At 24.2% G+C, this 15,208-nt stretch overlaps 1 protein-coding gene across 1 annotated transcript; it reads right to left on the minus strand.

The window, feature by feature from the left end:
* Positions 1 to 9,265: 9,265 nt before the first annotated feature.
* LOC132945012 (H/ACA ribonucleoprotein complex subunit DKC1-like) lies at positions 9,266 to 14,808 on the minus strand. Its single transcript, XM_061014617.1, has 11 exons — positions 14,593 to 14,808; positions 13,272 to 13,417; positions 12,560 to 12,776; positions 11,656 to 11,771; positions 11,340 to 11,589; positions 11,105 to 11,265; positions 10,919 to 11,039; positions 10,559 to 10,677; positions 10,028 to 10,131; positions 9,917 to 9,962; positions 9,266 to 9,569 (listed from the first exon to the last, which is right to left on the minus strand). The coding sequence occupies exons 3-11, from the start codon at positions 12,762 to 12,764 to the stop codon at positions 9,438 to 9,440; spliced, it is 1,254 nt and encodes a 417-aa protein (XP_060870600.1). The 5' UTR covers positions 12,765 to 12,776; positions 13,272 to 13,417; positions 14,593 to 14,808; the 3' UTR covers positions 9,266 to 9,437.
* Between the last annotated feature and the right edge of the window lie 400 nt (positions 14,809 to 15,208).

Genomic DNA, 15,208 nt, shown 5'->3' on the forward strand with positions numbered 1-15,208 from the left:
CCGAAATACAATAGTTATAGTAGATGGTAAAGATAAATTTCTTAATATTAAAAATTCAAAACTTTATTTATTACTTGAATATGTACAAGAAGATGGTACTAATTATCCCACAAAATCTAATGTTATGTTATCTGATAATGGTGGAGCATTTCCGTTTCAAAAAGTTACAATTAAATTAAATAATAAAATTATAGATGAAAGTGAGAATACTGGAAGACTAAGTACAGTAAAAGGTTATATGAGTTATGCTGTTGATGGAAATGGTCCTACACAAAATTCAGGATTTCAATCTACATCTGAAGGGGGAGGAAGTGTCGAACTCATCATTCCTTTATCACACTTAGGTTTAGGATCAATGAAAGATATAAAAAATCCTCTTTACAATGCTAGATTTGAAATAATTTTTACAAGAAACACTGATGATAATGCATTGATTCTAGAAACAAACACTGAAGCTACAGCAGAGTCAAAAAATGTTAAAGCAAAACGTGGTAAAGTTAATATTTTAGAATTAAAAGTTCAAATGCAAACAATAGAATATGATGAAATAACAAAAATTCAAATAGTTGATGAATTAATTAAGAATCCATTTATTTTAGCTTTTAAAAAATGGCAATGTATTGAATTCAGAAATCTTACTGGAAAAAATATAAGATGCGATTTATCACCTAATTATCGAAATAATGAACATCCATTGTTTGGTGTTGTTTTTTTTCAAAAAAACAGATTAGACAATCAAGATAATAATGCTGCTTTTTTTGATGATTGTAATGTTGTAAATTATTCTTTTAAAGTTAATGGAAAAAAATATCCTAATGAATTGCAAAATCTTGATTTTAATGATATGAAATTTTGTCAAGCATATGAAGATCATATGAGTTATAAAAAAACCTATTATAAATCACATGAAGAAAATCCATTAATGTATTTAGATAAAAAAATGTTTAGAAAGAGACCATTTTTTGTTGTTAACATGAGTAGACACCAAAGTCAAATTGCGATCTCCAACTGTACAGTAATTTTAAACGTAGATTTCAGTCAAAATTTACCTGATAAAACAATTTGTTATATTTGTTTAATTTCTAGGTCAGTGTATACGTTTGATATTGAAAGAGGAATAGTTGATGAAAGTTTTTAAAAAAAAATCGTTCCATACTTTAATTTTTCAAGATATTTTATCTTGAAAAAAAGTTTTTCGTATTTATTTTTTGATAAGATCAAGAACACCAATAAATTCTTCATCAAAATTAACAATATTACCTTTCAAATCTAAAATATAAATTTCTATTTTTTGAAACCGATTTTTACTCACTGGTCTATATATCATTTTATGAGGTTTAATCAAAGCACTATTAGAATTATATTGAAATAAAAATAAAACTTCATCATAATGAGATAGCTCATCAATGTCATGTGTAATAGATTCTTCAATTATATTACAATGTACTTCTAATATTTTGTTGTTATTATTTAATGATGAATTTTCTCCATAATGTGTATATATTGTATCAATCCCTCCTAAACTTAAATTTAAATCTTTATCAAATGAAAAATAATCTTTTGTTGTTATTTTAATATAGTTATCATTATTTTCCAACTTCATAATCGAATTGAATAAGATATTTAAATGCTCAATTGAATTAGTTCCTTTTAATTCAGTTTTACTATTTTTAGTAGAAATAATACCTTTAATATTTTTTATAAAACCTTGTGTATAAATCATTACTTTCTTTGTACCTATTATTTTATAAAAAATATCTGGTGCTACTTCGAATGAAGCAGGCCATCTTTTATTTATAGGGATTGCATTTGTTATAAAATCTCCAATATAATCAATACCTAAACATTTTGATAAATATTCATCAAAACATAGACCGATTGAGGCTGAAATATTTATAAAACCATCAATTAATTCAAGAGTTATTTTAGGAAAATCGTAACAATTCATTAAATTTTCAATTTCATTTATTGTGTATATTCCTTTAAAAATTGTGTCCATTGGTATTTCACCATTTCTACCTAATCTAAATCTACAATCTTGTTCTATATTTATATAATTTTCATTAGAATTAGGATGATAAATTATTGGTTTACTACTAACCATTGAAAAATCAAATTCACTGTTTTCGAAACCTAAATATTTTTTTAATTTTTCATCTAAATTATAATAACAAGGAGATTTAATTGTAATTATATTAGTTTCATCAGAGAATGATATAATAAGTGGTTCTATTTCTTTGTTCAATTGTTCAATACTATATCTACCTGTTTTTATATCTATTATATTCTGTTTAATTGTTATACAACACTCTGATTCAATATTAATAAAATTGTTGCCTTTCAAAACTAATGAATAGAGACCTAAAAAATGATCACTATCATTATTGTGAATAGGTTTGTTTAAATGAATACAACCCTTTTTAACTTTTATAAATACCATTTATAAAAGTAAATTTATTTTTTTATTTAAAATCAAAATCATGTCTTGTTTTCCCATTCTTTAAAATTTTTTCACAATTATAAATAAGATTCAATTTTGTTTCCGAACATGTATTATACCATGTTATTTTGTTTTTTGAAAATTCATTTGTATATCTTTCTGGTAAATTTAAAATATATTCATCGTTTAATACAACACTTATTCTTTTTCCAAACTTTGTATAAATCATTATGAACTTATTTACTTTGTATGGTTTTCCTTGTTCCAAATCATTAAATTTTATAAATGTATATCCATTGTTCATTTTATTTAAAGCATCTTTAAAGTTTTCCATTTCCATTTCTTATTTATATTAGAAAATATAAATTTTTTTTATTTTCAATAATTTTTTTAAAAATTTTCTATTTAAAAAATTTTTTTCAATGTAAATATAAAAAATGAACGAAACTATATATTGTCTTAAATGTAAAATTCAAACAAAAAATATTAATGCAAATAAAATTCAAACAGTTAATGGTAGATGGAGAATTTCATCAATATGTTTTAAATGTAACACAAATAAAAGTAAATTTATAAAAAATCCTACAATTGGACATAATATTTCCAATAAAAAATTAAATGACACAGATAGAATGATATTAGCTAAAGAACTTCATAAACCAGTTAGAAAAAAATTTCCTAAACGAAGAATAATTACTAATGGTATTGATGATTTATGGGCTGCTGATTTAGTTATAATGAGAAATTATTCTGATGAAAATGAGGGTTATTCTTATATAATAACTGTTATAGATACGTTTTCAAAATTTTCTTGGGCTTTAGAACTCAAAAAGAAAGATGGAATTAATGTTTCAGAAACATTTCAAAAAATAATAAAACAAGCTATATCACAAAATCATCAAGCACCAAAATTACTCCACGCAGATAAAGGTTTGGAATTTGAAAATAAACATTTTAAGAAAGTTTTGCAAGAATATGGAATTAAAATGTATCACACCCAAAATGAAGAAAAATCGTCAATTATTGAAAGATTTAACAGAACATTAAACAGTAAAATGAGATTACATTTTGAAGTTACAAATTCTAAAAAATGGATTAAAATTTTAAAAAGTTTAATATATGAATATAATTTCAAAGACATACATCGATCTATTGGTATGAGACCTTGTGAAGTAAATAAATCTAACGAAGATGATGTTTTTCATAAATTATTTTCTACAAAAAACAAACCTAAACCAAAAATTAAATTTAGTGTAGGTGATAGAGTAAGAATAACAGCTTCTAAAAAAACATTTGGTAATAAATATAGTAATAATTGGACAAAAGAAATATTTATAGTTAATGAAATTTTATACACAAATCCTATTACTTATAAAATTATAGATTTAAACAATGAAGAGATTATAGGGAGTTTTTATAACCAAGAGTTACAAAAAACAAAATTTTAAATGATATTTTTTAATAGAAATTATTCTATTAAAAAATTGAATGTAAAAAAAAAATAATATTTTATATAATAAAGAATGGATGGATTAAATAAAATTGAACCTTTAGTTAAAGAAATTGATATCAATAATAAAATGGATGTATTAAATAAAATTGAATCTTTAGTTAAAGAAAATGATAACAATAATAAAAAAAAATATCCTGCTAAAACTTGTGATAAATGTAATTTAACAGTTAAATACAGCAGTTGGTCTACTCATTTAAAATCTTGTAATCATCAAAAAAATGATATAGATCAAACAGTTTTACCTTTTAGATTTAATAAAACATACAAGGGTATATCAATTAATCAATATAGACTAAAAAATTTTAATTATTTGAAATTAATGCGAAATAATATAAAAAGAAGTATAACAAAAAATAAATGTTATGTGAAATTTTGTGCTTTTGAATACTATGAAAATTCTGTGAATGTTAAATATAATCTAAATAAAATTCCAATTGATGGAAATATTTTCATTATTAGTCAAGGAGATGTTGATTTTGGAAATGGAAAGCCTTATGTTTCTAAACTATTACATTCACCAACTTGGTTAGAACTTTGTAAAATAGCTAATGAGCAAATTATTACAACAGGTGATTATACTCACCTTTTTCTAGATGATATTAAGTTTATTCAAGATTTAGGAAATATTAAAATATGTGAATTTAGTATGGGATCTTAATATTATTTAAATGTTATTTTTAATAAAGATTATTTTTATTAAAATATTGAATGTAAAAAAAAATAATATTCTATATAATAAATGGAATATATAAATAAAATTGAACCTTTAGTTAAAAGAAATGTTAACAATAATAAAATGGTTAACAAAACTTGTGAAAAATGTAACTTAACAGTTAGTTACAAAAATTGGTCTAGACATTTGAAATCTATTCGTCATCAAAACAATGATCCAGATCAAACAATTATACCTCGATTTAGAGGAACATACAGAGGTACAACAACAAAAAATGTAAGAACAAAACAAGAGAGAATACCAAAAACAGATAAAACTTGTGATATTTGTAAGCTAACAGTTAAATACAACAGTTGGTCTAAACATTTACAGTCTATTCGTCATCAAAATAATGGTATAAGACCAAGAATATCAAGAGAGATAATACCTAAATCACATAGAGTTTTTAATTTTAATGAAGAAATATTTGAAATAAACAACACGATTCGACCTATTTTAAAAAATGAAGAAACAGCATTTCAAAGTAGATTAAAAACTTATATTATCAAAAATAATATGGGTATTAAAGATATACAAACATTTTTAAATCGTTTAGATAATCCAGTAATAGGACAACTTAAACAAGAATTAAAAATAAAAAAAATAAAACAAACAAATTTAAAAGTAAATATTTGGTTGTATGCTATATATAAGAGAGGTACTAATAAAGAAAATATGGAATATGAGGAAAAAAGTTTTAAAACACCAAATAAAATTTTAACAAAAAATTCTAACTTAAATGATTTTTATACAAATACAAAAATTAAAATTGTAAAAGAAGAAGAAGATTTTATAATGAAAAAATCTCAATGGAGACTTCATGAAATTTTAAGTTTGGGAATAAATATAAATAAATATGTTCCTTTTAAGGGTTCTTCATATATTCCATTACCTAAAAACATTGGAAATAAAAAAGCTATTATAAATGTTAAAAATAAAGATGATAAATGTTTTCTTTGGGCAATACTCTCTGCCTTACATCCTGTTGAAGAACATGGAGAAAGAGTAACTAAATATAAAAAATGGGAACATGAATTTGATAAAGAATTTAAAGATATTGAATTTCCAGTAAAAATCACAGACGTTCCGAAATTTGTTAAAAGAACAAAAGATATTTCTATTAATATGTTTTGTTTAGATAACAAAGTAATTGTACCTTTAGAAATGAATGAAATCGAAAAAACTAATCATATTGATTTATTATATTTGACAGTGGATGATAAGGATAATAAAGGACATTATTGTTGGATTAAAGATTTAGGGAAACTAGTAGGAAGACAAAACACTAAAAATACTAAAAAAAGATTTTACTGTAAAATGTGTTTAAATAGTTTTGGTACAGAAAATATGTTAAATGAACATAAACATTATTGTACAAATAATAAAGCAGCTAAAATAATTCTACCAGAACCCTATAATAAAACTTTAGAATTTGAAAATTATAATCATTCATTAAGAGTCCCTTTTGTGATTTATGCTGACTTTGAATGTACACTTCAACCAATATATACTTGTCAACCAAATGATACAGAGTCTTTTACAAAATGTTATCAGAAACATATACCTAATAATTTTTGTTATTATATTAAATATAGTAATGGTGATTATAAACCACCTGTAAAATATTCTGGTCCAAACGTAGCTAAAGAATTTTATGAATGTATGAAAAATGAAGAAATACTTATTTCTGAAATATATGATAAAATAGTTCCTATGAAATCATTGAATGTAGAACAATTAAATAATTATAATAAATCTAATAAATGTCATATTTGTGAAAGATATTTATCAGATTTACCTCCAATGTTAGAGAAAAAATTTAAAATAATTAAAGACACTATTGAATATTATAAAAATACTGATGATGTTAAAAAATTTAAATTGTATGAAGATAAACTTAAAATAATTAAAGACGATATTGAATCTTATAAAAATACTGATGATGTTAAAAAATTTAAATTTTATGAAGATAAACTTAAAAATGAAATAGAAAATAAAAATAAAAATATGAGAAAAGTTCGGGATCATGACCACTTAACTGGAGAATATAGAGGAGCAGCACATTCTATATGTAATCTTAATTACCAAAATCCTCGTTTTATTCCAATTGTTTTTCATAATCTTTCAGGTTATGATGCCCATCTATTTATAAAAGAATTTGGGAACGATACTGAAAAAATAAAATTGCTCGCAAATAATGAGGAAAAATATATTTCTTTTTCAAAAGTGATATCACGTGTAGTAACTAGGAATGGTAAAGACATAAAATTATCTACAGAATTAAGATTTATAGATTCATTCAAATTTTTACCTAGTTCTTTAGACAAATTAACAAATAATTTAAGAAATGATTCGAAATTAAATTTAAAAAATAAATTTAAAGAACTTAGTAAATATTTTCCTAAAGAACATTTAGATTTAGTTACTAGAAAGTTAGCTTATCCCTATGAGTATATGGATAGTAAAGAAAAATTTAATGAAACATGTTTACCTCCTATTGAAAAATTTTATAGTTCTCTCACTGATAAAAATATAACTAAAAAGGAATATGAAAACTCACAAAAAATTTGGAAAGTGTTTAATATACAAAATATGCGTGAATTCACAAGTTTATATAATATGATTGATGTTTTATTGTTAACAGATTTAATAGAAAATTTTAGAGATATTTCTTTAAAAAATTATAAATTAGATCCTATGTGGTATTTTACAACACCAGGATTTGCGTGGAATAGTATGTTAAGAATGACAAAAGTAAAATTAGATTTATTAACAGATGTCGATCAATTGTTGATGTTTGAAAATGGAATAAGAGGTGGTTTATCTCAATGTAGTCAAAGGTATTCAAAAGCAAACAATAAATACATGGGAGATATATTTAAAAAAAAAGAGGAATCAATATTTTTAGAATACTTGGATGCAAATAATCTTTATGGGTGGGCAATGAGTAAAGATTTACCTACTGGAGATTTCAAATGGGTTGATAATCTGAATGATTTTAATGTAATGAATATTTCTGATGAATCATGTAAAGGTTATATTTTAGAAGTCGATTTAACTTACCCTAAAGATCTTCATGATGTACATTCAGATTTCCCTTTAGCACCGGAAAGGCGTTTTGATGACAAAAAACTCCCAAAATTATTAACAACTTTGTATGACAAGAAAAAATATATAATACATTATGAAACACTAAAATTATATATTAATTTAGGTTTAAAAATAGAGAAAATTCACAGAGTGTTAGAATTTAGTCAATCTCCTTGGTTAAAAGTGCATATTAATTTTAATACTAATCTCAGATCAGAAGCTAAGAATGAGTTTGAAAAAGAATATTTCAAATTAATGAACAACAGTGTTTATGGACGTACTATGATGAATGTTCGAAATCATGTTGATATAAGATTATGTTCTAATGCAGTCCAACTAGAAAAATTAATTGCAAAACCAAATTTTGATCGAAGAACAATTTTTACAGAAAATTTAGCTGCAGTACATATGAAAAGATGTAAAATAACTTTCGAACAACCAATATATGTAGGAATGTGTATTTTAGATTTATCTAAAATGTTAATGTATGAATTTTATTATAATATTATAAAGAAAAAATATGGAAATAGAGTTAGATTGTTATATACAGATACAGATTCACTTATATTAGAAATAAAAACTAATGATTTTTATCAAGATATGAAAATTATGTTAGATCATTTTGACACTTCAGATTATCCAAAAGATAATATTTATGGTTTACCTTTAGTTAACAAAAAAGTCTTAGGCAAGTTCAAAGATGAATTGAATGGAAAAATTATGACTGAATTTATAGGTTTAAGATCTAAATTATATTCACATCGAATCTTAGATACTGAAAAAGAAATTAAAAAAGCTAAAGGTGTTAAAAAAAATGTTGTAGAAAATAAAATATGTTTTAATGATTTTGAAAATTGTTTACTAACAAAAAAATCAAAATATATTAAACAAAATTTATTTGGAACTAAGAAACATGATATTTTTACTGTAGAACAAAACAAAAAAGCTTTAAGTGTTTATGATGATAAAAGATTTATTTTGGAAAATTGTATTGATACATTAGCTTGGGGACATTATAAAATAAATATAGATAGAAATGATTTTGTAAACCATCTCAATACACTAATTAGAAATCAAAATCAAAAAGATTAGAAAAATAGATAATAATAACGCGTCCCCTATTTGGGTGAGCGTTAAATATCAATTTCTTTTTAATACATTTTTATTTTTAATAGAACAATTATATTAAAAAATATTTTAATTATTATTGTATTTAGATTTTCTTAAAAAATATTTGATATTTAACGTGGTCGGAATTTCCGGCCGCGTTTAAATATATAAGTTTTTTATACATTTTTGCATTTAGATTTTTATTTTAAATAGAACAATTTATTCTATTAAAAAATATTTTAATTATTATTGCATTTAGATTTTCTTAAAAAATATTTTAAGAAATATTTCATTTGGAATTTAATTAATTAATTTCATAAGTTTTGCGAAAAATATTTTAATTATTATTGCATTTCAATTTTCTGATCTTTTTGCATATTGCTTTCTTTGTGATCTTTTATTGATATAATATGAAAATTGAAAACTGTCCCAGGACATACATTTATATACTACTTATATTATACATTTCTTCGTCAACAAACTCGATTATAACTATTTTTTAAAACAACAAATTACATTAAAACTTATTTTTTTATTTTTTTGTCAATCTTCAGTTGTCCAATTTTATACATTCAATTTTTTTCTTCAAAATCCAATTTGTCTTTCTTAAATGTCATTTCTTTCTTTGATTTCTTGTCTTTTTTTACTTTTATTGCATCCGTTATTGGAGACGCATCATCTAGTGATGTACTCTGTCGTTTTCTCTGAACATGTAAAGAATACAATACGTTAGCTAGGTATAATGATATCATTATAATATTATAAATATGTATACAGTCCCGTATCCACCCAGTAATTTTCACATGCAAATCGGATATACTTAGCAGCAAGTTCAGAATGAAAAAAAAATATCATTCAATTATCTGAACAAAATAATATTTACAGTGAAATACTATGTAATGCACATTTGAGGATAAGTATTTATTATCTATTATAATATGCAAAACAAAAATGTTTTCTACTTTCAATAGTATCATTTTAACGAAAACCATAACAAATAATTGTACCATCTTCAACCATAAATTTATATATATATATTAATTTTAATTACTTTTCTACTTTCTTCACTTTCATCTTCAGTCTTCAGTTTTTCAATTCTATAACACACAAAATACAATGCATTTTATAAGCATACAAATAAACCAACTTGTTTATAACTTACGGCTCCTTGTAAAATGTTTGATTCCAATTGTCTGGAGTATTCTCATTTGGTTTACCGTATTTATCGAATAAGCCATCTTTTATCATGCTCTTTTTAGTACTAGCCTAAAAAAGACCAAAACTGTAATAGATATTGGAAAATGATTGTATACAAAATATTATACATTATATTATAATGATTATAAGAACATTTTTTTTTGCAAGGGTCAAAATTTATAAATTGTTACACAATTTGACATAAGACAACTTAGACAATACCAATTAATGTAAAAGCATTAAATAGAAGTGGCAGATAATAATACTTCATAACTTTATAATTGTTCCTTTAAGAAATGTATAGGCTTCAAAATTGGGAGAACTGTAATTTATGAAACCCTAACATATCAAGTTATATAAGTAGGATAGAAGATGATTGACTGTAGTTTCCTGTTTGTGTACAACATATCACTTCACACAACACCACATCACTCAAACATTAATGAATCAAATAATTTGTGTGATTATTATAATACGAATAATATTAATATTGTACCATTAATCCCAGTCCCCATTTACGAGGATAGGTATCTCGATCCATTAATACTCTTTTGATTTTGGCAATAATACCATGATCACAACTTGAAATTGTAGTTGTTGTCATCAATGCAACACCTATTTAGTAGCAACAAAAGATAATAAATAAATATTTTTAAACTTAGTATATAAGACTCAATAAAAAAAATATGCAATATAAAATTAACTGTTAAACATTAGTCAATAATATATTACGTATTTTATATTAATTTATAAGTACAAGTACAATTATTTAAAATAATTAAGTTATAATTTACTTACACAATATATTTTTTTAAATAACTAACTTAAATAATATTTAATGAAACTACTCAATTACCTAAAGCCACAGCTTCTCCTTTAGAGGAAACAATGACAATTTCCATATTTAGTTCAATACCATCATCATACCGTAATAATCCAGGCAACATAATTTTAGCTCCATAACAAATTGCATTTATCTACAATGAGTTTAAATTAAATTATGAAAACATAATTGAATATTTGTGGTTTTTTTAGTACTTACGGCACTATCTTTAAAAAATACACGTTTGTAATTTGTTAGTATGCCTTCAAGGGGTCTAACTACTCTTCTTAAATAAGATTCATCTTTATTATTCTCAAACATCCACTGTGCATCCAAAACATCATGTAATGTTGCAAGGCCTTCTTCTTCGCTTGTAATACCTTAGGAAATACAACAAACAAATAAAATTGGACTTCTGAAATAAAAATGTCTGATTATTTAATTTAAAATTTACCAGAACGGTTTCTTCTAAGTTCTATCATTTGGCCTCCAGTTCCCAACATTAGACCCATATGAATACATAGTGTTCTTACATAAGTACCAGCTTCACATTTTATCCAAAATACTCCTATATTTGCTTCCATGTCATAATTCAATAGTTTATTTTCATATATAGTACGAATACGCAATTGACGTTTTACAGCTGTAATTAAAGGGGGGCGCTGGAAAAGAGCTCCGCGCAAAGATTCCAGTGTTTTAGTAATCTAAATTACAAACAATAATGTAATTTACTCATTTTTCAGAAATAATAATATAATAATAATACCAACCTGAAAAATGCTTTCAATTGGACTATGCAGTTTAAATACAGAAATATATTCTTTTCCACTTGATTGTTGTGATTTAACAAGCCGTGTTGCTCTTTCAATACAAACAACCAATACACCTGTAGAATAATAAAAAAAAATTGTTCATAAATCATTATAAGTTATAATTTTAATACAAAATAGATACTTAAAAAACTGAAAAATTTTTTTAAAATTTGTTAAACTTCTATTAAATGTTATTAATTATTTCTCTTGTACTTTTGAAACATTACAATTTTAAAGAATAAAAACATTTTGCAAGTATAATTATTATTCAGTTAGGTACTTGCATTTTTAAATTATGTTATTATTTAGAGCATTCTATTAAAATGTTGTAATATATTTTATCCATTAAGGCGTGGACTTGATCCATGAATCTTATCTTATCTAACACAATATGATTATGTTGGTGTATAAAATAGTTTCTATAAAATATATGAAAAAAAATGTTTATTAAATGATGTAATAGGTGAAGCTAATAACGAAAATACTTTAAAAAACAATGAAACTATAGAAATAATGTTAAATAGTGAATTAAATATGGCGATAAAGATATTGTGAAATAAGTTTTAATAAAGACCATGCTAAAGTAAGATGGTATGATATGTATTTGATGAATTACACACGGCTTTTAATTGGTCACTCAAAAGTATATTATTTATAAATATATAATAATGTATAGAAACAAATGCTACGATACATCATAATGGTGCAATGTATCACATAAATGTGATAATACCATGATACTTTATCATGATAAAAACAATTATGATATTATACAATTTAATTATTTATTTAATCAATTAAATTATAAAGTAAATGCAGAGAAAACTAAAAGGTTTTAAAAAATAAAAAATTGATTAGATACCTGAAGTTTTTGGATCTAATGTTCCAGAATGACCAGTTTTCTCAACTTTTAACATTCGCTTAATCCAAGCAACTACCTCATGTGAACTTGGATTGGATGGTTTATCCAAGTTAATATAACCAGCTTTAACGTATTCTCTAATTTCTCTTTGCAGGGGATTTGATCCAAATGGCAACGGAGTGTAATGATTTGTGCGGACATTCATATTATCAAAATGCTGCAAAAAAAGTTATATTATAAAATAGTGATTGTTTAAATAATATTTTTGAATGGTTTAATGCATGGAACAAAAACTTTCCTGTCTCTAAACTTATAACAATTCTTCTACATAAAATAAAAAGTTACTTATGTTATTGTAACACCAAAAAAAAATGGAAAATATCATGAAACAAAAAGGTTAGTCCTCTTAATATACAGGTATAAAAAGTTTTTAATATAAAATTCAACAAACTAATCAACTAAAGAAATTTTAGTTAAAAATATTTATTGTCAAATACATGTGAAATATTTAAAACTAAGATTGTAACATTTGAATATTACCAACTTCACATGAAAATCATTTGGTAATATAGAAGTTCCAAATTATTTAGATAAGGATTTATATCAAAAAATAAATATAGTTAACAATTGATTAATGATTACCATTCTTAAAATAACATTCAATTTAGTACAATATTTTAATAAATATTACGTAATTAGTGCTAATATCTACCTTCAAAAGCAAAGGCCATTTTGAAGAATCAATCGTAGCAGCCTTTACAGAAGGTTTTATAAAAAAGGGGATTTCAGCCTGGAGTTTGCCCAAGGATTTTTCATATGCCAATCCTTTAGATTTTCTATTTATCTTTTTTATAACAACTGGTAACACACATAAAAAAAAAAATAAAAGTTATACTTTAAATTATGTATAAAAAATCAATTATTTAATGATCAAATGAAAAACATGGTCTGTATTGCTAGTGTAAATTACAAATAATATATATTTAAAAAAAATTATCACTGACACAAATTTGTGAATTGCACTAAATCAGCTGTGGCCTCCCAAAAATGCAGAATAAAGATTATAAAAAATATGTAATAAACGACAGATTAACTTTAAAAAAATTGTAGCGCCTTTAAAATTTAAAAACCACTTTGCGCCTATGCAACACACTCAAACTTTTAATTTCAATAATAACATATTATTGTATTATTACAATAATAAATATTAATATCAACAACCAATGGCCTCCCCTCCCATCATTCATATTTTTTTTATAATATTGATTTTATATCAGTATGTCCATAGAATATAAAGAATAAGTATATAAGTAGGTATATAATATAATATAGATGGCATAGATAGTAGATAAGTTTAAACACTATAAACTATCTTTTAATAGTAAAATAATTATTGTAATCTTCACATATTATAATATTGTGTATAATAAAAAAATGTACCTATAAATATTGAACATATCTGTGATAATCATCAGCTACTCTTTAACTATTCATGCCGATTGCAAGCCGTCCAAGTTAGAGATATTTTATACTAAACTGTTGTACGATGTTCACTCGCGATAATACAGACTACTTTTTATTAAAAAAAATCTCTTAGGAGGATGAAAGTTGTAGATTGGACATAACAATACCTAATAATAAAAATATTTACCTTATATTCCTTAAGTTGTTATTGATAATTTATTATAAATAAAAAGTTATTATATATTTTATTCATTTCAGCAGGATGTATTTAGTATTAAACGTGATCATATTATAATACAAATTGTTTCCATTTTTCTTATAGTGAAAACAATCCAAATTTAATTTTTAGAAGTGTTTTTATACTCCTCCCCCTTTTAAAAATTCTGGGTACGCCACTTTCAAGAACACCGGTGAAGTATTCGGTGCATTAAAATATTATGTTGGTGAGGAAATTAAAACACAGTACGGAAATCACGTAGTTGCGTACCAAAAATTTTGACGGGACGATTATTCGGTACAAGTCCGATACCGTCAAATAATTGACCAAAAAGAATATTTTTGGTACTTACAGGTGCCGTCTATTTTAAAAAATGGTATTTGAATTGCAATTTATATCGGAGAACGGTAGTCGGTAAACAAAAGTCGATGGATAAGCGGGAAAGTGGTACAACGACCACGACGTCTGAAGACTACAAGGTTTTTAGATTAAACTCGGTATAGTCTAAAAACCTTATGAAGAATGAAGATCTGAATTGCACTAAATAGTAAATAATAAGCAACGAACAGTAGTCGTGCACTGTGCAGTGAACAATTTGATCGATACAATAATAAATTATTCAAGCAATTCCACATTGATAATAAAGATTTTTGTTATCAATCGGTTTCTAAAATATTAACACCGTGCGTCGTTTGTTCGTGGATCGCGTTCAGGCACGACCAAAGTACTCCCACGTCAAGTTATCCTTATGACGGAATATGCGGAACCTGTTCGTGTTTGCTCTCGTCGTCTGGTTCGGTGAATTAGCGTGTTAGTACGACAAAATAAACAACAACTTCTTTATTATAATTATTGTGTTGTGTTTAATTATGAAATGTAGTATTTTCTAAACCTCAAACAGTTTTAAGTTCTTTCTATAAATCACAATTACATAATGCTGTCGTTTATTTTACCATAGTATCGTAAGT

Source organism: Metopolophium dirhodum, chromosome 5, assembly GCF_019925205.1.
Source record: "Metopolophium dirhodum isolate CAU chromosome 5, ASM1992520v1, whole genome shotgun sequence".
Lineage (NCBI taxonomy): Eukaryota > Metazoa > Arthropoda > Insecta > Hemiptera > Aphididae > Metopolophium > Metopolophium dirhodum.

Coding starts and splice junctions, on each gene's coding strand:
- LOC132945012 (XM_061014617.1), bottom strand. CDS start 12,764: ATGAATGTCCGCACAAATCATTACACTCCGTTGCCATTTGGATCAAAT. Junction 11,266..11,339: donor ACTTAGAAGAAACCGTTCTG/GTAAATTTTAAA, acceptor GTATTTCCTAAG/GTATTACAAGCGAAGAAGAA. Junction 10,678..10,918: donor AGGAGAAGCTGTGGCTTTAG/GTAATTGAGTAG, acceptor GCTACTAAATAG/GTGTTGCATTGATGACAACA.